We start from the raw sequence: 23,048 nt of genomic DNA on the forward strand, positions 1-23,048 counted from the left end.
TTGAGTGTATCGTTTCAGACTGTACAACTCAAGTCTTCTTTCACCACAGCTCAGAAGTCTTATTCCTTTCAAAACTGCCATGTGCTTCAGGCAGTTGTCATGGAAGGCTCCTAAGCTCATACACAGCTAAACCACTGACAGACTTAACTGTGTCCATCATAAAAGTGAAAGTTACTTAAGGTGATTAAACAGGTTAAAAATCCATTGTTACGAATTTAACTGTTCAGGAGACATCCAATTTCTGTTCTGGGTAGAGCTGGCTAGGCTGCAAACTTCAAGTTGAGGCCAGTTGCTTTAGAGTTTCCTTCCATTAGATTTGATAGTCTTCCCGGCCATTTGTCAAGCGTAAAAGTTATTTTTTTTGTTTGATTTTTAAGAAAAAGTCTTTATGCTATAATTCCTTGACTTGAAACGCATTCACGGATGCAAGAGTTTCACTTTTCAGAACTCTTTGGGGGTGTAATTATCCCTCCTGTAGACACTGGTGATAGCTGGACTGGTACTGCAACAGCTACTTCATAGTTAACTTCATCCTATTCAATGAAAAGAATGGTAATTACAATGAAGAAAGCCAACCATTTCAGCTTTACTATCACCGCTTTTGGTTAAGAGGATGTTCCTAGATGCATTAGATCCCACCTCTACGTTAGGTTTTTCAGATATTCCTCAAGGCCAGGACTTGATATCTGCAGTGCTATTTGAGCACAGAATTATCACCCCCTGTGGATATATAATTTTTTTACATGCTATCCATCCCCCTTCCCACTTGCCATGAGCAGAGTAAACAACCACTTAGTTGGTGAACAATAGCCAGTAGTGCTACTGGTGTACCCTTTTCTAATTTCCCCACCATTCTAACTAATGCTGAACCAAATTTAGTTTGGCAGTCAGGTTTTGTTATTGTTGAGAAACTGAGCCAAAAAACCGTTAATTTCTGTGGGCCTAAATAGTTAAATTTTTGGCCCACCTGTTGGGTGGCCCTCATAAAAGAAGCAAGTCCGCCTTTTCTTTCTTTTAACCTGCAGTAACCCTAAAATGTTATGTCCTGACAAAGTAATTTCTGAAGCACTGAGAAGGACATGCTGGGATATCACTGGAGATTCATTACCGCAACCCAATTTGTTACAGAAAGAACACACCATTTATTAAAGTAAGCCCCTCCAGGGGGCAAATGTCTTCAGAGTTTTTCCTAGCCCCAAAGAAAATGCCTGTGGAACTAAAACAGCATTTTGCATTTTCTAACAGCTGCCTCAATAGTTACAAGCAGGGCAGATGAGCTATAGCCCTCTAATGTTCCTTAGCAGGTGGTACTTACAGGTATATTGTATCAATGTAAGAGGTTCAAGATAGATATGAATTTATTTACTCAGACTTGATGGAATGGCATGCATACATCTACACTAAACCTATGCACACTCAACTAGAATAACTTGTTAGGTACCTACATTTGCTGTAGGATTATTTCTTCTACCTTTCTCTGCGGCCTCTCCTTCCTTTATGCTGTCTGCACATCCTCTCTACATTACTGTAATTAGTCACATTTAGTTCAAAATACAGGGTGCTACTTAAACACACACACAATTGGACAAGTTTGATCTGTTTCTCCTTTCCATCAATAACCAAAATTGGGCACCTTCCATGTATTGGGCTTTCTGTCTTCCGAAGGCCCAATTCTGGATCCAACACACTGGTTTTAATTTCTGATGCAACTATATTAGCAGTTAACAATGTCCATGAACTTTGACTTGGTTCCCAAGAAAATGCAATAAAGGCTGCCAATGGGCTTGGAGACTTTCTAGGCCACTTATAGTAGGCCTTGATCCTGAGAATCCTTTCAGATCTTGGTACTCAAGAATACTATTCTTCCTGATTATCAAAGGCCTGAGAAATTGTCCAGTACTGATTATAAAGAGGTAAATAATTCAGAAGGATGATCTGATGCAAGCCAAATCAACACATCAGTTACTATTTAATAGCAGCTGGAGTTATCAAGCTGTTGGCTTATTTACAAGCTCTTTACCCCCCCCCCCCCCCCAGTCACTGGCACCTCAGCTGCTGCTAGTACTTTCGGATTCTGGGCTCTCTCCCTGCACAATTGCATTTGCTTCAAGTGGATAAGGATGTAGCCAGATTTGGCCCCAAGCTCACCAGCTGCTGGCCTATAACCAGTAATCTTATACATCTCCATTGTGCTGTACAAATACGACTTTGCCCTCTCAGACATCATAAGGGGTATGCATGTTATTAGAGCTAGCAGTAACCCTTTCATATTGAGGTCTATCATCACCATGAAAACCAAGCTCATTCAAACAGAGAGGCAAAAACTCTTACCAGCATGTCCAAGTAGTTTGTGTGGGCTTGTATATTATGTCTATCTTCTGCTGCAATCTTCTTAAAGTTCTTCAATTTTACTGGGAATTTTTTTGCTGTCTTAACAAATGGTTCCATCCATTCTACACACTCAGCAATACTGTCCCAATCCAAGCCTAATGACAGGAAGACAAAAAAGAATATTTGACTTCAGCTACTTGAATTGTCTATTCACATCTCCAACATAACATGGGCTACACAAATATTTACTCCTAGTACTTATGTATAGTGTGCTATGTGGAATAGAGGAAGATTGGGTGCTACGACTCAGCAGAACCACCTAGAAAGTTCATAGCAGATGCAAGATCTGAACCACAAAGTTTGAGTTTGACTTCCTGATACACAGCTTAGACTTAGCTACAGTTCTTAGTTTCAGTCCTGGTGTATTAAGACAGGACAGAGAAAAAGAACACCTTGAAGTTGAACTAGGAAACAAAACTCATGTTCCTTATAGTTTCACCACTTGTTTTTAATTTCTGAAATATATTACATGTGTTGAGACATCATGTGTCTGGTTAAAAAAAAAAGTGTCCAAAATCAAGGGAAGCTATATGAACACAGGCCCAATCTTTCCTCTGTGGTTTCCACTGCAGCAGCTCCTAATGCTCACTACTTTTTTTCAGATCATACTGGTGTATAGGCAATAGGATTTGCCAATAGCTCTCGTTCCACCAGTAAAGTCACTTGCAAAGGAAGCACTAGTATACAGCTTTTATTTTTAGAAGGAAAACACACACACACCATAAACATGCAATATGGTGTGTTTATTTCTAAAATGTATACTCTGCACTTTCCAGTGCCAAGTGGTGAGTCCATATATGTATTGCAGCCTCAAACACAGGGCTATGTTACAAGTCAAAGGACAAACTTAAAGCACACAAGAAACATGATGGTTTACCATACCTGAAACTCTCTTAACTACTAATACTGAGGTATAACAGTAGAGTGCAGCTGCTGCCAATATCCTATACTGGAAATCCAAAGAATTAACATCTAGAATACAGAGATCTAAAAGCTGTAGAAAGAAACACACAATGTTAGAAACATATTATTATAACCAATCTCCACACAGATATCTTACAAGCACAAGGAATAACTGTTGATCATTGCACTGTAACAATCAATGCAAGATTGCGCAAAACAAAACAACAACACCCAAGCTAAAACCCACCATCAATTGCTTAGGTTCTCAGAATAGCAGCAGTACATTTGATGAATACAACAATTCCACTAAGCTCATGCTACGATATAAATGACCTTTCCTGCAACAGTTATGCTCTTGGCCTTTGAGTGAGATTGCTGAACTAGAAAGCTTTTCATCATTTTAATCAACTGGGTTCAGCCGAAACTTTTGAAACAGTGTTGCAACCTGCAGTCTTAATGGGTTTAATTCCTTGAGATCACAATGGTACTGGTGCTAGCTCAAAGGATCCCACCACCACCACCACATTCCAAATAAAATAAAAAAACTGATTCTCTTTTGTACCCACTTCCAAGAGCTCATGTGCTGTGCAGAAGATGCTTCTATCTTTTAAAAAATTTTGCCATTAAAAGTTGCGTTGAGAAACATTTTTAAATACCCAGAGACCAGGATTTCCCCCAGCCCTGCAAGAATTGTGAAGGAAAAAAGCAATATTGAGCACCTCCAAATATTTTGAGGGAGAGGAAACCATATGCCTACACACATGTCCCCTTCCTACCAATGCAACTTGTGTGCTTTGCATTTTAGAATTTCTGCTTCAAAGCAGTGTTGCGTTACAGAGTGATCTCAAAGAGAACGATGTATCTGAAGTCACACAGTATGTGTGTGGGGTGGGGTGTGTGGAAAGGAAGAGCTGGAGACGGCTATACGGGCAAGAGCCTAATGTGTTTCATGTGAAATAATAAATGTAATAATAAATAAATGTGGTTTCCTGCCCTGAATCCCAATGTCATCTTGTAAGAAATCTACCTCCAACTGACAGTGCATCAACTGCCAAGGAGCTGAAGTCTCCTGATCTATTGCTCGCTTGATGCCATTATATACCACATGTAACTGGAGTAGTAACTCACCTGCGCTATTTCAATAAACTTTTCCTGAGAATACTGAGGTAGCAGCACCTTTGGGACATCTTTCAGAGCATCCACTTGGAGATAAAGGTTCAGCCAAGAGATTATTGTAACTGGGCAGAGTTCCCACTTTAGAGCCTATAGATGTCCAAATATCATAACAAAAGCAGACATTTAGCCATTGGGCTGCATGATATCAATACCTACAATCTCAGAAAGTAAGCTTTCATTCATTTGTCCCTACTGAACATTGGCTTAGTTGTCACAAACAGCAGATAAAGCAAACCTGTTTCTGTATTATATCACTAGCATTTTAGGAAAAACTCTCCTATTGTAGCCTTCGCCGACAACATGCCAGTTTTCCATGAGGAAAGGTGTGCGAGGATTGTAAAAAAGAATATTCAAATCCTAAGCCTCCTCATGCATCTGAACACTACAGAAACCTATTCGCTTCATCTGCTGATTTGCAAGACTAGGCCCTTGCTTCATGCGATATAACCAAGAACTCATAGTGCACTCATGTTCTGGCAGTAACCCTTTTCCAGTTAAATGCTCCCATTTTAATGGAGCCAAACAAAAACAACTTCGCTGTAAAACTAAGTAGGTAGCTTCATAAACTATTCCACCATCTCCTACCTAGAACTTCCCTGAGCTATTAGTTGCTTCCTAATCCTGATGAAGCAGCTGGAACCATCCACCACCAAACACTAGGCTCAAATGATGCACTCTGCCTTCATAGAGGATGTATCCCAGCAGCTTTTATAGTACATATTACAATTATGAGTCAAGATTCAAGCCTTGGCATATTTTAAAAAGCAAGGTTTCCTGTTCTGTTAAGCCAATGGAGTAATTCCTAGGCTACCAATTCTAGAAATATATTTATTTATTTATTTGTTACACTTATATACTGCCCCCATAGCCAGAGCGCTCTGGGCGGTTTACAGAAATTCTAAAATTGAGATAAAAACAAGTATACAAAATTTAAAATTTTAAAACACAGAACATACACATATAAAGCATTAAAAACTGTTTAAAAAAACTGTTTAAAATGTGCTAAAATGGTCAGCATCTTCATTTTGTTACCTTTAGTATAATGAGCTCCATCTTTATAATATCATCTTCACTACAAGCACCATCAGTGACATACGCAAACTCCTGTAGTTTGGGAGCATATATCTCCTTAGAAAAACAAAGGGGGGGAAACAAAAACTAGTCTTAAAACACACCACACAAAGTTTACAGAGTTACCGAGTACTCTACAAATCTGTTTTCTATTACTATTTCAATTTTGTAGGTGAAAACCCAATTCAGGTGCTTTTAGATCCCTGTATAAACACCCATGGGAGTGTACTGGATTGCAAGCAAAGCTGGGTTACATCAGCACACTGAGCTGTAGAAACCCTCTCCTCAACCTGGGGCTGAGAAAGCAGTAGCTGTAGGGCCATTGTGCATGACACACCTGGCTCACTGTGGGTTATTTAACCCATGTTGAGCTGCGTTGTGAGCCAGGCATGTGCAGCTGCCAGTTTGATTGAGCAACCCCCAATTGAGGACCCAGTCATCATGAGTTATTCAAGGATTAAACAACCCTCACTTAACCCATACTGCAAAGGTTAACCCACAAATAACCCATGATGGCAGGGTTTTTGTGACATAGAACAACCCACAATCACTCCAATCAGGGTTTGCATGTTCAAAATGGTAGCTGCATACACCAAGTACAACACTGCGGCTCATCATGAGTTAAGTAACTGACAATGACCTGGCTGTGTCATGTGAACAGGGTGATAGTTATCAAAAGAAAAAAACCCAACACTTGCTGTAATAGCACATAATTGTGGTGGACAAGGGCCCAACCCCTACTCTCAAGCAGAGGAGCCATTAAACACAACTAGTGCTGCCATGCAATCCCAGAGACCATATACACACACTGGCAATTCCATGAACTCCCCATGCCAATTGCACAGGGTTCTAAAAGCTTTTTTATTGGATCACTGTTGCTTGCTCAAGACTGCCTTGCAAAACAAAAACTTCCCAAAACCAGAATTCAGAGCTGAAATTTGAATTCAGCCATTCTAGGCCTAAATCCTTCATTTTATTCCCAAACTACACTAAGCTCTCCAGATCTATAAGCATCTCAATAACTTGCTTAGATGCTTTACTCCATCTGAAGTGGCACAGTATATTTATTTATTTATTAAATTTATATACCGCCCCATAGCTTAAGCTCTCTGGGCGGTTTACAAAAGTTAAAAGACAGTGAACATTAAAAAATATACAAAATTTAAAACCATCAAAATATAAAAACAACAGTATAAATCGAACAGTATATGCCTTACATGCATTTTCTTCCCAAACACAAAAATATGTATGAACAAGCAACACAATAATTTAACACATACTGTAAGTAGGCAAAACGGTGATACTGAGCTCTTAAATCAGTATGATATTAAGATCCCATTTTTAAGCTAAAGTAGGTTTTTTATTAAGGCTGGGTCCCCTCCCCACCCTTCTGCAACACACTTTACAAGTTCAACACACTTACGGGTTTACAAACAGCTACTTACCTCAAGCTTGGAAGCAATGAACAATGTTGTAATTCCTATGAGCTGAAGCATGGTTTTGCCTATGTCCTTTTGAGTCAACATGAATCTATCAAAAAAGTCTTGTGCCAAGTAGAACGTTTCCCTATGGAGTGTGTACACTTCACATACCTATTATAGAATGAATTTTGTTTACTCAGAGACACTTGAACTACAAACAATATGCTGAATACCAAACAAAAATGTGTTTTTTCTGCTTTGTAAATCACATGCTCTTAATGTTTTAAAAATATATACAACAGGATTTCCAAAACATATCTTTATTATAAAGGGAAAAGTTTTCCAATCATTCTATTATCTATTCAAAAACATTCATTTATTAAAAATAATATTTATATACTGCCTTTACAAAAATGTTACCAAGTTGGTGTAGAAACCAAGTAACAGGGCTAGTATTTTACTGAAATAGTTTTTCGCTGTTTAAATTGCTTTTAAATTTTCTATAATTTTAAATGCTGTATTTACTGTGAACCACCCAGAGAGCTTTTGCTATTGGGCAGTACAGAAATGAACAATAATATAAATATACATAAAAGCACTATAAAAACAGATTGAAACAAGATTAAGACCACTAAAACCAGTATTTCTAAAAATTGAACCTCTGCTCCTCCTGTTATACTGACATTGCTCCTGTAAATGCACTAGGTACACCTGTACCTTACACATATCCTTGGAATTTGAGGGAATTTCTAGCATTAGGCGTACACAATCCTGGCAGCCACAATAAAATAAAAATAGGGTTTTGAGACTTAATTTTTTTAAAATAAAGATAACAATATCTTGGGGTCCACTGATAACATTTCCCCTAGAATATCACTAACAGCCTTGATTATATGCTGCCAATATTCTCTGGCCTTCAAGAAAAAACAGTAGAAGAGAAAGTTGACCTTTTCCTATCCCATATTTCCAAAAAGGTATTTGATGGTTTATTTTTGATTATTTAAACTGGCATTTGTTACCAGTCCTCTGTCACATTAGAAACAGTTTTCACATAACACAAAGACAATGCTGTATGCATTCACCTTGGTCCAAAAATAGGACCATTCTTTTACAGTGATCGAGACCAATGGATTAATTGCCTGTCAAGCCCAGGATATGCAATAACTTTCCTTTAAGTATAATAGATCTAGTCCAACCTTCCCTAACCTGGTGCTCCCTGTCCCAATAACATTGGAGTGTAACTCTCATCCTTTCAGTCAGCATGGCCAACGGTGGAAGTTGACGTCCAAGACATTGGAGGGCACCAGGATGGTGAAAGCTGATCCAGTATATTTGAGATAACGCCCTCTTCGGGTTTGAAATGAAGCCAGAAATTTAAATCAAAGCAACCTCTGCTCATAGGACCAGTGTTTTATCCAGTTCGCCCACCCCGGCCCAAATGACAGGGTTAGCCTGCTTTACCATTTGTATGCGGGTGGATGAGGAGGAAGAACGTTGCAATCCCAAGCAAGCCTATTTGGAACCAGAGACCAAGTAAAGTCAGTGGGGCTTACTTCTAACACTTGTCCTCGTGCAGAGCAAATGCTTGGAGAAAGGAGGTGTGTGCTTGGAAAGATGTCTGCAAAGGGGCACCCTACACTTGTAAGCCCCCTATTATTATATTTATTTGTATCCTGCCTTTTGCCCAATACTGGGCCTCAAGGCGGCCTTACAAAGTTTAAAACATACATTGTATATATATATAAAAAACATTTTAAAAACACAACAAAATTATAAGTCATTAACATACATGGGGGGGCAGATTATTCTCCAAAGGCCTGCTGGAACAAACAAGTTTTAGCCTGCTTCCGAAAGCCCATCAAGGAGGGAGCCAGTCTAGCTTCCCCGGGAAGAGAGTTCCAAAGCACTGGAGCAGCCACCGAGAGGCCCTCTCCCATGTTCCCACCAAGCGCGCCTGTGAAGATGGTGGGACTGAAAGAAGGGCTTCTCCAGAAGATTTTAAAGCAGAGGCAGGCTCATAAGGGAGAATACGGTCTTTCAAATAACCTGGACCCGAGCCATATAGGGCTTTATAGGTCATAAACAGCACTTTGAATTGTGCCCAGAAACAGACTGGAAGCCAGTGGAGCTGTTTTAACAGGGGAGTTGTATGCTCCCAGTAACCAGCCCCAGTCAACAATCTGGCTGCAGCTCTTTGAACCAGCTGGAGTTTCCAAACACTCTTTAAAGGCAGCCCCACGTAGAGTGCGTTACAGTAATCCAATTGGGATGTAACTAAGGCATGTGTCACAGTGGCCAGATCCGACATCTCTAGGAACGGGTGCACACTAGCTTTAACTGTGCAAATGCACTCCTGGCCACCACTGAAACCTGGGCATCCAGGCTCAGGGCTGAATCCAGAAGTACACCCAAGCTGCGGACTTGTGTCTTCAGGGGGAGTGTAACCTCATCCAGCACAAGCTGAATCCCTATTCCCTGATCTGCCTTTCGACTGACCAGGAGCACCTCTGTCTTATCTGGATTAAGCTTCAATTTGTTTGCCCTCATCCAATCCAATACTGCCACCAGACACCGGTTTAGCACAGAAACCACTTCCTTGGAATTGGTGAACCCCCTATGTGACCAGGACCTTGATTATGGGAACTTGAACATGTAAACTATGGAAAGATGTATGCACATAGGTGCTCCTTTGTAGACGTTGTGCTGAATGTATGTATGTCAAGGGAGCAGGGCTAGCAGTACACACAACACTGGGGAGCCCCAGCAGAGCAGCCCCAACACCCCCCCTTCCCTGTTTACCCTATGCAAAGGAGAAGACCTCAGTAGGGCTCAAGTGTGCTTTGGATCTCAACAGAAGATCCTCTTTCCCCTATTAATTCATTATGGTAAGACATAAAAATAAATATTAAACACTTTGTTATTTTAAAGCTAGTGCTGTCATCCAAGATTTAAAAAGAAAACACATAAGGTTAAAACCTTTCAAAATGTAAATGTTCAGCAGTGTGCAATTTCTCAGTACTGTCTTGTATAATGCTTATTAAGTTCATGCTTTAATACCCACCTCCAGAAGCCAGTCCAATAGGATTGATCTCATATGTGGCTGCAGGTTTGAGTGTAGAGACGTGAAATGCTTGCAGTGAGAATATTTGTTTTCTTTTTTGAGAATGTTGGACCAGACATCTTTAGAACTTCCCCAACTAAAACCAAGGCAGATATTTAAGTTTCAGTTTAGAAAAAGGAACAAATGTCTCAGCATAACGTAATAGGTTGATTTGGGGGGCAGGAAATGACTTTGGTGAGTTGAGACCAAATGCTTTGATCAATCCAGTTTACTATTTCTATATGAAAGCATCTTAATTGTGCTGTTTACATGATCCAATTATCCAAGACAGGCATTATGCAGATGACTGCCTTCCCCATCACCTTAAATTTGGAGAACATCCCACCTTCTTTAAGAACTACTGTCCCAATCTAAAAAGCCCTTAAGCTGTTTTTACCTTTGGAAACCTAATCAAGGGTCTCCCTTTTCACATGTAAATCAAGTCACTCAGTTGCTAAGCAATTTGTCTACCTAAGATCTAGAAGAACAACATTAACAATTGCTTCAATTCACTGAATTTTAACATGAATCATTTTTTGTTCTGACCAACAATGGAACTTAGAATTTCATGCTGATTTTTACTTTTGGTGAGAAGGAGAAAGGAAGGTCCCAAAAAACTAGAAGCTTTAGACATGTTTTATCTGCTACATAAATGTGTTATTCCAAATCTTACCACTTTCTTCTCATGCAATAAAAAAAATTCCCGTATGAGAGCCTACACAACAATATTTAATGAATAGCACGCACGATCTTTAAGCATTTTTCACGAACTGCCAGCCCCATCTGTAACTTACATCAGAGGTAGTTTCCCCCCCTACTTATTGCAGATTGTATTCTAAGCTGCAATTGGTCCATCAGGATTTCAAAACTTAGTTTTCAGCATTTTTAGTTATAGTTACTTACCTGAGTTCTGGTAAAGGTGATGGATTTATGAAGAGGTTCCTGAACCTGTATTTTTTAAATCTGGAGAAGTCAGTGGTTGTTGATTCTTTGTGAGGAGTTTCTATTATTATGCAAGGAGAGATGCCGCCTGATATCGTGGATGGCCAACAGCTCTACAAATGAGATATTAAGAACTAGTTTCAAACAATAACACAATTCTGAGCAAGATACTTTATTGAAAAATAGCAATGCCTCCATTTCAGCCTTGAAAAACCTTTCACTGGCTTTTAATGTTTACTGGCCCTTGCGAATCAGATCTCAAAGCATTTTGCCCGAACCAAGCAGCAATATATTTAGTGTTCATTTTAGTACATAATCAACACTGACTAAATTATACTTCTGAGAAGGTAAAAGGATTTTTGCCTTGATGGAATATAATATCTCATTATAAAGAAGCTTCAGTATTATTAATCTACTTGCCAGCAGCCACTACCCACTACTTTTTGTACAGCAGAAAAAATACAGCCCACTAGGGCTACTCATTCCCTCCATTTATTTAGTAAAACAACAGTGCAGATTTCCCCAAAGAAGAAGTGAATAAATAACCTCCTGCTCATGCTGACAACCATGTGAACATCCTAAAGTTTAACTATCCTAAAATATTTCACATCCCAAAAGATGTAGACCAGTTCCGACATGATATTTATGCAGGTCATATTACCTTAATTTCATATTGAAGTTTCATGTTTTCTTCCTTTCTTTTGGGGTCCTTTGGAAAGAAAACACAGATACTCATTAATTAATATAAACCAGCAACCAATGACATTCAACTCTCCAGGTCTATCAAGAACTCTCAGGGCTTTGATGCACCACCCATTTTTGAAAGTCATTTATTAACTCGTGATAAAATACATCTATGCTACCAAGAACCACACGTATCAAAACAGCGGTAAGATAAAGACTCAATTAAGAAGGGCAAAAATGTGCTTCAGGTCTATAAGCAACAAGAAGCAAAATACTCTTAATAGCATCCAATCTTGTATAATACTTAATATAGTGTTTTTACTGTGGGTATTCTTACAAACAAGCCTGGCACTAGATTTGAGGTGTGTCATTTGGTATGCCCAGCCCCCGGTAAGCTTGCTGCTGGTTATGGGTGGCAACAGAGCAGCAATCTGCAGAGTGTGGTAGGGAGCCACTTTTAGTTTCTCCACAATGCATCTCTCTAGGGTACTGAGGAAATTTTAAAATGGTGTGTGGCTCACCACAAACTGAAATAGGGCTGGGGGGAAAGCAGGTAGACCGAGCAATAGGTAGCCTTAATACCTGGGGGCCCTTGGCAAGTGCCCAGGAATGCCAGGTGCTGGTGCCAGCCTTGTATATGAATATTGTCCCTCTGTTATAATCCACAGATGAGGCCAATAAATCATGGTTTACCTAAGGCTACCGGGTGAATTCTCGGCTGTGACTTGAATCAAGCTGTCCCATCTAAGATTCTTATCCACTATTTTACACTCAACCTCTTAAAACACCTACCCACCTGCATTGCTTTCCTTTTTCTGTTCTGAAGTGATGCTGGTGCTTGCAGTTCTTGTGGAGAAGTATCCTGGCAAGGCTGATGCAGTTTAGCTTGCAAACGACTACTGTAGAAAGGCAAAGACATTTCTTCCATCAAGACAGCAGGGAGTGCGGTGCTAAACATACATTGTAGCTTATGATAAAAGTGACAAGTTACCTGCGCCTTGACATCTTATGAAGATTCCAGATACTTGCCTGCAAATGAGAGAAGACCATATGTTAAGTTAAGGCATACACAAAGTACAATTCAGCACAAATTAAGCCCAACCCCCAGCTCATGCATGCCAACTACTGTGGCAGAAATATCCAAGACCAAGAACACAAGGTTGATGCATGAACTTAGGGCACAGGAACAGGAAATCAGCTGGGCAAATTGCCCACACCGGTGACATTTGAATCCCTGAAAAAATATCCTGTGCTGGCAGAATAGTGCACCACAGTCTCCCAGACTGGGGCTATCTCCATTAACTCCCAAGGCTACATTTTGTTTGCACACATAGAAGTGAAGGTTATCCTTCCCATCATTCATGTGCAGACTGGTCAATTTCAGGTTCAACCAGCTCTATTGCCTCTCAATATCTGCCAGGAGCCATTTTGTTCCCAATTTTCATGCCTTGCTCCAGGCATTATTCAGGCAAGTTTTGTACTCCAACAATAAGTGGCATTGGTTTGTGTACTTTACAAACAGGTACCGTTCCCTCAGACTCAACCCCACCCTTATAGCATTCTTGAGCATTGGGATAAGTTGTGTGTGCATAAATAACTAGTTTTATCTGTGACAATATTTCATGCATGCAAAACACATGCACAAAGAAATCCACAACTTGTACTTTCCCCAGGACATTATTATGATGGCTTGTTACTACAAAGAGATACGCTCTGGTTTCTTACTCACTAAATAACAACAATAATAATATTTTTAAAAAAATCACACACACACACCACACACACTTTCTGTAATGGGTTACCATTTGTTCTATCCCTCTTTGCCAAAGTCAAGAAGGGCGGAGGTGGGGAGATTAGAAGCGCCCCCCCACCCCTTCAAGCAGCCAAGTCTGCTATACGCGACTCTCCGTCCCCGCGCCAATTTACAGAAAGCGGGTAAGTGCAGGAGGCGGCAACAGCAGGCTGGACTCCGGGTGTCCTCGCCGATTGCCGCCACCCTCCACCCAGCGCGCGAGTGAAGCTCCCGCTGGCCCCAAAGGGTGCAATGTAAAAAGAGGACAGTGCACACAAAAAGAAGAAAAAGTCTGGCCAAGGCTGGTGGGGAAGAAAAAAGAAGGACCCATGTGGGAGTGATTTCAGGTCGGGGGGGGAAGCACCCCTTTAATACATATATTTTTTAAAAAAAATTCCCGCCTCGACTTCAGACATCCTGAAAATTGGAGCCATATATTCGCACCCCAAGATAGGGAGAGGAAATATTGAGAGGGTAAAGTTGGAAACCTCGATTCCCCCCTCCCCCGCCCGGCATTAAGGTATCTTCCCTCCAAAGCGAGCAAACCCAAGCCCCACAACCCCTCTTGCACCCCACAAAAGGCACCGATCGTATCCCTCCACCCGGCTGCTCCCCAGTGGGCAAACCAAGGGCCAAAGTGGGCGACCCTAGAAAAGAGATGAAGCGCCCCAACCTGCCTCTCTCTCTCTCTCCCGCCTTCCAGCCCTCCCGCTGTAGCTGGGGGAGAAGGGGGCGATTCTTCCCCTCACGCGCACACACACTCAATATCTTCTTCCACAGCCCCACGTACAATATGGGGAGAGAGGTAAAAAGCTCGGGGTAGCCCGGGAAGCTGCCAGGCGGGCTCTCCACCCCCTTTGCACCGAAGGAGGGAGTCTCGCTCGCTCTCTCCCTCCAAAAATCTCACGCACACCCAGCAAGGGCAGGCCGATCAAGCCAGTTCTTACACACACACACACTTATATAAGAGGTTTGCAGGTCCCCCCACCGGGGCTGGATTAAAGGAGACCCCACACACACACTCCACCCCAAAAAGAGAGCCTCTCATCGCGCCCAGGGCTCCATTAGAAAGGAGAAGGGGGGAATAAACCAAACCAGGAGTAATCCCCTGTCCCTAGGGAGGGGACACCCCGTTTTCCCGCCTCGACACCCCCCACCTTGGCCCCACAGGGCACCCCCGAAGCCGGATGGGCCGGGGATCCCCGCTATTTCCCCCTCCCCGCCTCATTCTCCCTCCAAAAACCGAGCCGGCAAGCTGGAGGGCGGGCATCCCGCCTTCTACTGCTGCTGCTGCTTCCTCGCTTCCTTCTCCAGAGAAGTCCCGGCGCTGGAGCTTCGCCACCCACAGCCCACGCGAATATGAACCCCGACTCACCCATCCACCCCTGCGAAGACCCCCCTCAGAACTTATGGAGGGGGACCCCCGCCAACCCAGCAGCAGCAGCAGCGCGCACAGGCACTCGCCTTCCAAGCCCCGTCCCCTGGGCAGGCTCGAGCGACGCCCCCCAATTCTTGCCCAGGCATTGTCACCCCTCCTGATAGCCCCCCAATACTGCACCTCAGCGGCCACCGATGCTCCTGCCGCCTAGACCTGAACTGTTCTCAGCTGGCGCCGGCGCCAAGGCTCTATATAGGGCGCCGCCTGCGCATGCGTCAGCGTGGGTCCCAGCTCATCCCTCCCGTCACCGCCTCGAGTTCCCGGGCTGCCTATTCTCCCGCCCGCCGACCTACCTAGGAGCCCCGAGGCTCAGTGCGCCGGCCCACCGGCCGGCCCCGGGAAACAAGCCTCCCGTCTACCCCAATAACTCTGGCCTGGTTTTGTGCTGCCGTTTTCCCGGGGAAAGAAGGAGGAGAGGCAGGGAAGCGCCATTTAAAAGCCGGATGCAAGGGCAGGGCTGCTGCCTGGGTCTCGTCCTGCACCCCGTGGCGATGGCACCCCAAGCTACGCGTCGAGGCAAGTCCCGCCAGCCCCAGGCAGAATGTGCGCCCCGGTTCTCCCCACCCAACCACTCACTCGGCCCTATGCATTGCGTCACAGCGGTGCTCAGCCGCGGCCCGCCAGAAGGACGTCCTGTTTCCCCTTCCAGTCCCGCCAAATGCTCTGCGCGCAAACGCCGCCTCGGACGGTGGCAGGACTCCCCACGGTATCATGCTGTGACCCCTTACCCAGCCAGCCGGCCCCGCAACGGCGAAGCTCGGTGGAGGCTTGGCAGGAGCTACTATTTTGGAAGGAGGCGGTGGGAGGACGTCGCCCCTGCGGGGAAGCTGCTCCCGTTGGTGGGTAACGAATTGGGATCGTCTTCCAAAAGCACTCACCCTCTGCATAGGATACGGAACCCCTCCCAGGGCGCTCTTCTGGCCCCGTTCCGTCCCCCCCCCTCCCTTAAGGCGCGCTACCAAGCGCTCCATTTGCTTCCCTTTGCATGGGCCACCGGCCTTAGACAGGTTGGCGTGTCGAGCTCCGCCCCTGGGCGGAGCCGCGGAGCGCGCCCCAGCCAATGAGAAGGGAGAGTGTCCCGGCAACGTGGAGCTGTCTGCAAAATGTAAACACAGCGCGTTGGAAGGCTGACAGGATAGCGAAGGTCAATTGTAAGGGGGCGGTTGTGTTGTTGCTGTTTTCCTAGGGGTTTTAAAGCATTTTGGCTTCTCGAAGAGGAAAAGAGAGCGGGGGGGGGGCTGCTTTTAGTGGTTACGGGATGTAGTCCTCCTTTCAGTGCTTAAGGTGCGATACTATGCAGTGGGGAGGGGGAGCTTGCGGCTCTCTAGATGTTTCGGCCTACAACTCCCAACAGCCCTAGCCAAGCACAGCCAGTGACGGGAGTTGTAGGCCAGGCAGGGGAGGGCCTCAAGCTGCCCATCTCTGCTGTGCACATGTACCTGGGACAATTGAACTCATTGGGTCAGATCCAGAGTCCTGCTGGCACTGGTGGAAGAGGGGCAGAGGCAATCTTTGCAAGTCTGCCTTCACCCTGCAGCTCCTGATGCCTCCTGAAAGGCTGCTCTGGAGGATGGGGGACTCTCTAGAGCAGCATGAAGGATGAGCTACAGGGGGACAGGGAACCAGCAAATATCAGCTTCCCATCCTTTTCCTCCAGCAGGGAGCCTCAGAATGAACCCTTCCGTTTGTGGAATGGCCAATCCAACCCAATGGGACTTACTTCTGAGTAGATATATATAGGATTGTGCTGTCAGAGTCCATTCAGACGAAAACACAGCTGGCCAACTCTCATATATAACAGTCCATGTGAGAGGTTTATGCACATGAGCAGTGTCATGTCATGAGGGGTGGGGTGTTTATGGACAATTACAGTGGCTAATAACCTACCCAGAGATGCTGGGAATTGAGCTTTGTACCTTGTACATGCAAAGCATGTGGTCTGCCACTGAGCTATTGTTTCTCCCATGATGCCCACCTGTGTAAGCATTCATCATGAGTCCCCCATCAAGTTTAAAATAATACACTTACGGGGCCTGCTGGCCCATTCAGCTGTAACTTTAGCATGCCAAAAACTCACTTGCCTGGCCCACCAATCAGTGCTGGCATGGTCCCATTGGGTGTGCTGTGATGGTATTTATAGTGTCACTGGGGCAGGACTTTCATTTTCCTGCTGCTTTTGTATTTCCTATGAGTTGTGTGGTTTCTCCTCTCCCCCGCCAAAGATACACCTGGATGTGGCAGCTGCTCCAGCTATGTGTTGGTGGCTACATATCTCCAGTTCTGGCATAATGTGAGTATAGGATTGATATGCCCATCAAAGCTAGCAGCGACAGATACATTAAGGGTGCAATCCTATCCATGTTTAGGCAGGAAAAAGTCCTACAACTCCCAGCATTCTCCAACCAGCATGGCTGGCTGGGGGATGCTGGGAATTGTAGAACTTTTTCTGTCTAAGCATGAATAAGATTGTGCCTGAAGTTCAGTAAGATGTTACAATTAGTTTCAAAAGAATTGTGTTGTGTGCTGCTTCATACATTAAGTTTTTCCTACATCAAAATGGCATAACTATTTGGCTGCTCAAGTGTGCATTACAAAGCTATACAAGTGAGCAAAATCCTAAAAGAAATATGTCCTTTGTAAAGCTGTTCTGAGGGCCAAAACAGATATTACTTTAAATCTGTGTCTAGCAGCTACATATTTTTCATTTTTACTCTAGAGTAGGCACAGGAGCCCAATCTGGATGGATGGTATGGGCGACTTTCAAGTTCTGGATCAGGCCCCCTGCATTTTCTGTAGATTAAAAATGAATAAAAGAGGTTGCTACTAGACACAGATAATGTCTATTTTGGCTCTGAGTCTATACCTTTAGCAAGACAAAAAGCATTGTGGGGGCTTAAAGACTAATTGGTTTACAGTAGTAGGGTCAGAGACCTCCTGCAGATGCAATCAGTGAAAGTCTTGTCTTTATGGGGTGGTGTGGATTACACTTACTGTCATCAGTGTTAACTGTTTCACTGCCGACCTAGGGAAGAAACATTCCATTATGTATTTAACAGTATTCAGTGCTGGCTGATATTGGAAGCAGAGCACAACAGGGTTAATAGCCTGACCTCAAAAGGGTACAGAACCATGATTCCAGAACTCAAGGTCACCTCTACTCTGCCCAAGAGGGAAAAGAAGAGAGGTCTGCCTTTTCTGGTGCAAACAGCCCAAGCTGAGGCTTCAGCCTAAACATGCAGGAAGTTCTATTGCACTCAGTGGTTCTTGTTGCCCAATAATGTGATCAGAATAAAAGCATAGAGTTCTCTGTATTGTGTGGAGCTTGATGTGGAGCTCCAGGTCTAAATTTCTGCTTAGCCGAAATTCCTTGGCAAGTTGCATCTCTCAGAGGACTGTTGTGAAGATAAAATCAGGCAACATGTTATTAAGTCTTGAGATAAGGTAGGAATGAATTCTAAATTAACAGAAAGGAGCTGGCTGATCACTGTTCTATGCAAAATCTGTACTGCCCATCACCACATAAAAGCATGATGCACCTACTGGGTATTTAAATGTAGTGGTGTGGTACAGTGGTTACAGTGTTGGACTGGGACTCTGGAAATCTGCGTTCCAGTCACCACTTGGCCATAAAGCTCACTGGGTGACTTTGGGCCAGTCACTGACTTTCAGCCTAACCTACGTCACAGAGTTGTTGTGAGGGTTAAAATGGAGAGGAGGAAGATCATGTAAACTGCCTTGAGCTCCTTGGATGAAAGAAGGATGGGATATAAATACCATAAACAAACAAATGGCTTTTCCACTGTTTTCTCCCCCACCCTATTCCACAATTTGAGATTTGACCTTATCTGGAGAACCAAGGTCTTATATTACTGATGATGATGATGATTATTGCTGTATTTGACTTGACGCTGAATCACTATGCCACAGAACTCAGCCTCATGGGTGTGCCCTTAATGCTAGAGCAAAGTGTGATCAGGGTCCTCCATATTCACTTGCCTTAGCCGTGAGAGAAGTACACTGGTGTGGGTTTGGGTTGCTGATAAAGAGATAACCCTGCTTAATGCCTGCCAAAATGCACAGCAAGAAGGAGCTCTCAATGACTCATAGCTATGCTCCCTGTCGAGAGGGGAACAATGACGGGAAAAGCTTAGTATGTACTTTAAAAGGATGGTGGAAGTCTCACCAGGGTTGTTTACAGTGCTCCTGATCAGCCTTCAAAGTTGCAACATGTGAAGAAGAGAGAGACTAAGCAAGTGCAGAGTAACTATAGCCAGAACTAGGAACATAGGAAGCTGTCATGTACGGAGTCAGACCTTTGGTCCATCTAGCCCAATATTGTCGACACTGACTGTCAGTGGCTTCCCAGGGTTTCACGCAGGTTTTTCTTCAGCCCTACCTGGAGATACTGGAGATTGAACTTGGGACATTCTTCATGCAAAGCAGGTGCTCTACCACTGAGCTATGACTCAGCTAGCTCAGGGCAGGCCCAAAAATTTTGCTGCTCAAGATTTCCTCACCTCACTGGCCAATTCCACATACAGAAGCCAATTGGACTGTCAGGTGAATCTTAATTCAACACTAGTGATGGGGCAGCACACCTGAGAACAGCAGGCTAGTTTAGGGAGCACAGGGCAGGCTGTATACATTGCTCTGTTCTCTAACAGAAGGAACAGCTTGGAAGTGGAGAGAGTGTTGCTGCTGCATCTCCCACCAGCATCTACTGCCTGAGGCAACAACCTCATTTTGCCTAATGATAGAGCTGGCCCTGAACCAGCTTCAATTTCAGGACAGAAGGCTGACTTTCACAAAAGTCTGAGGATTCTCACGGTTTCATTGCACAGAGTACAAAGAGAGAAATGACAAACCTCAAATGTAGATAAGCCTTTGGTGGTCTGATCCAGCTGGGAACCTCTTATGTTCTTAGCTCTGAATGTCAATTTGCACTATATCAACATGGTTAATACATTTCCTGAATATGGATTCGGTGTAGATGGCATGGCTTATAAAAATGGTATTATATTTTGTACAAATATACAGCCTAAAATATATACCAAATGGGTGGTCAGGTGTCTTCTTTTACAGAGGACAGTCCTCTCTTTGAAAGGCTGTCATTAGACTATCCTTTATTTTGAAGGTGTCTTCTGTTTGAATTACTGTACTGTCCATTTCCAGTTTACGGACAAAGAAACACATTGGTAAGTTTACATTTTCATGGTGGCTTATTTTCTCTCACACATGCCAGTCATGAACCTCCTAATTAGCATAATTACCTTGCTGTGTGAAAATTGTTATGATGTCCAAACCTGGACAGGGTGGCTGGCTGGGGGTTGCTGGCTCAAAGGTTGCTGGGTGGTTTGTAAACTACCCCAGTCACCCATGGTTGCTGAGTTCTGACATCACAACATCCTGCACCCAGCAAGGGTAATTCTGCTTTTTTGGCAGCTCATGACTGACATGCTGCAGGAGGGAAAATAAGCCACCATGGCTTATTTTCCCTCTGTGATTGTGCAAACCTGCCCACTATGGTGAGATGTACATATAAATTAACATATCCAAATGTTATGCAGATCTGTGGCCCCTTTGGCACTCTTTTTGGGTGATTCATAAATGGCAACCCTAGTTCCAAAGCTAAGAAGAGAGAGGAGAAAGCAAAATATCAGCAATCTTTATATAAACAACTAAACAACTTGGGACCAGGATACCTGAGAGAGCGCCTTCTCCCTTACCAACCTGCCCGGTCACTGAGGTCATCCGAGGGCCTGCTCCTGGTGGTTCCACCTAGATCCATCCTCCGATTGGAATCCACCAGGGGAAGAGCCTTCAGCGTGGTGGCGCCCCTCCTGTGGAATTCCCTGCCTCTGGAGGTCAGGCAGGCGCCAACCTTGTACTCCTTTCGGCGTCTCCTGAAAACATCTTTATTCCAAGAAGCCTTTCTTTAACATGCAGCCTTGGATTACTGTTATTGCTTCTTTTAAATTTGTTTTAACTGTTTTTATTCTGTTTTTATTTTCATTTTACCTTGTACACCGCTCTGAAATTTTTCAAAGGGGAGCGGTATATAAATATTCTAAATAAATAAATAAATAAATAAATAAAGCAAGCAAGCAAGCAAGCAAGCAAGCTATGGTTCTAAAACCTAAACCAAAATTAGGGTTAGATCTATTATTCTTTCCATATAAGAGGCAGTGAGGTGAATGATTAGAGTGCCATACTAGGATGTTCCAAGATGTATTATTTCTATCTATCTCTTCTGCCAAGACGCTTGTTCATGCACTGGTTATTTCTCGGTTGGACTACTGCAACTTTCTTCTCTCTGGCCTTCCTTCTTCTCACATCAGTCCGTTGGTTTCTGTCCACCACTCTGCCGCTAAGATCATCTTCCTGGCTCGCCGCTCTGACCATGTTACTCCACTTCTGAAATCTCTTCATTGGCTTCCAATTCACTTCAGAATCCAATATAAACTTCTCCTGTTGACCTTCAAAGCTTTTCACGGTCTAGCTCCTTCCTATCTCTCCTCTCTCATCTCACACTATTGCCCCGCTCGTCCTCTTCACTCCTCTGATGCCATGTTTCTCGCCTGCCCAAGGGTCTCTACTTCCCTTGCTCGGCTTCGTCCATTTTCCTCTGCTGCCCCTTACGCCTGGAACGCTCTTCCAGAACATCTGAGATCCACAAGTTCAATCGCAGCTTTTAAAGCTCAGCTAAAAACTTTTCTTTTTCCTAAAGCTTTTAAAACTTGATGTTGTTTGGACTTTACACTGTTAGTTTTACCCTACCCTGTGCCTGTTTACCCTACCCAGTGCCTGTTTACATTCTCTTCCCCTCCTTATTGCTTTACTATGATTTATTAGATTGTAAGCCTATGCGGCAGGGTCTTGCGATTTACTGTTTTACTCTGTACAGCACCATGTACATTGATGGTGCTATATAAATCATAATAATATAATAATAATATAAATTCAATTATTAATAATATAAAATATCTTATGTCTCATTCTATGAACATGTTTCTAAATGCCCATAAAATACTTAACATCTGTTTTAAGGTATTTTATCCACTTAAGCAGATATGTACAATTGTGGTGATTGTACAAGTTAAAATGAATGAAGGAGTGTTCCAGGTTCCTATGGTAATTATATAAACTTCTTTTCTCCTGTCTTGGAGGTCTCTACCTTTCCCATCTCCCATCATTTCCATTTCACCAACCATAAAATCAAAAGAATCACATTGGGGATAATCAAGAACATTTGGACAAGTCTAGGTGAATGGAAACAGTAATTACATAGGGTTATGCTGACATGGGTGGGAGAAAACAAAATTAATTCAAATAGCAAGAATACTTTGCAATAACTGATAATGGGATCTCTGCTGTACACGAGACTCTTGCATATCAACAGATAAGTACTGACTGAAAGAGAACAGGGCAAAGCTGACCCTCTGACATTGTGTAAATTATAGATTCCCTGAGCATCAGTTTTGCCATCTATGGAATAGAGTAAAGCTAATAGTTTGGCCTTCAAACGGATGCAGAAGGATTACTATGCAAAGCTTCTCTTATCATTTATATGTCCTCTAAAGAGGATTGGGTTCTATGCATCAACAAATCCCACAAGGGTAATGAATTACAGAGTTCCATGCACAATTATAGAGTTTTAATAGCCCAAGGACTTGGAGTGTTGTTTTCTTTCCAGCATGGCGAGCAACCCTTGTAATGTGCCACCTGACAAGGTTGCTGCATCCATGCTGTGGCTACAGTTCTACATGTTCTGCTCAGTTCTTGGCACCTCATCCCACAAAGGATATTGTAGAGCTGGAAAAGTTGCAGAAAAGGGCATCCAAAATGTTCATGCGGTTCCAGGACCTTTCCAATGAAGTGAGGCTAAAGCAGTTAAGACAGAATAAACCTTAATCAAGTCTCCCCTTACTTACCATTTTTGTTTAAAACTTAAGAAGTCCCAAACATTGTACCTTGTAAGGGAAGGCTTCCAGCCACTTGATCATTTTGGTTGTCCTCTTCTGCACCTTTCCCAGCTCTGCAATGTCCTACTGAGAAGCCCAGAGTTAGAGCCAGTGCCAGCCCTATCATTAGGCAGAGTGGGACAGGCACCTCGGGCAGCTGATCTGGGAT

The 23,048-nt window shown here is 43.4% G+C and overlaps 1 protein-coding gene across 1 annotated transcript; it reads right to left on the reverse strand.

The window, feature by feature from the left end:
• Positions 1-369: 369 nt before the first annotated feature.
• CCNE2 (cyclin E2) lies at positions 370-12,616 on the reverse strand. Its single transcript, XM_063131316.1, has 10 exons — positions 12,485-12,616; positions 11,666-11,713; positions 10,966-11,117; positions 10,024-10,159; positions 6,987-7,133; positions 5,503-5,598; positions 4,423-4,557; positions 3,274-3,385; positions 2,332-2,486; positions 370-533 (listed from the first exon to the last, which is right to left on the reverse strand). The coding sequence occupies exons 1-10, from the start codon at positions 12,614-12,616 to the stop codon at positions 435-437; spliced, it is 1,212 nt and encodes a 403-aa protein (XP_062987386.1). The 3' UTR covers positions 370-434.
• Positions 12,617-23,048: the final 10,432 nt, after the last annotated feature.

This window comes from Elgaria multicarinata, chromosome 7 (genome assembly GCF_023053635.1).
Source record: "Elgaria multicarinata webbii isolate HBS135686 ecotype San Diego chromosome 7, rElgMul1.1.pri, whole genome shotgun sequence".
Taxonomy (NCBI): domain Eukaryota; kingdom Metazoa; phylum Chordata; class Lepidosauria; order Squamata; family Anguidae; genus Elgaria; species Elgaria multicarinata.

What these genes read in the sequence shown, in the direction of transcription:
- CCNE2 (XM_063131316.1), bottom strand. Translation starts at nt 12,616, where the DNA reads ATGGAAGAAATGTCTTTGCCTTTCTACAGTAGTCGTTTGCAAGCTAAA. An exon ending in GAAAAAGGAAAGCAATGCAG is followed by an intron (nt 11,714 to 12,484) that starts GTGGGTAGGTGT and finishes TTCTTTCCAAAG; the next exon opens with GACCCCAAAAGAAAGGAAGA. An exon ending in TCATTGCTTCCAAGCTTGAG is followed by an intron (nt 5,599 to 6,986) that starts GTAAGTAGCTGT and finishes TGTTTTTCTAAG; the next exon opens with GAGATATATGCTCCCAAACT.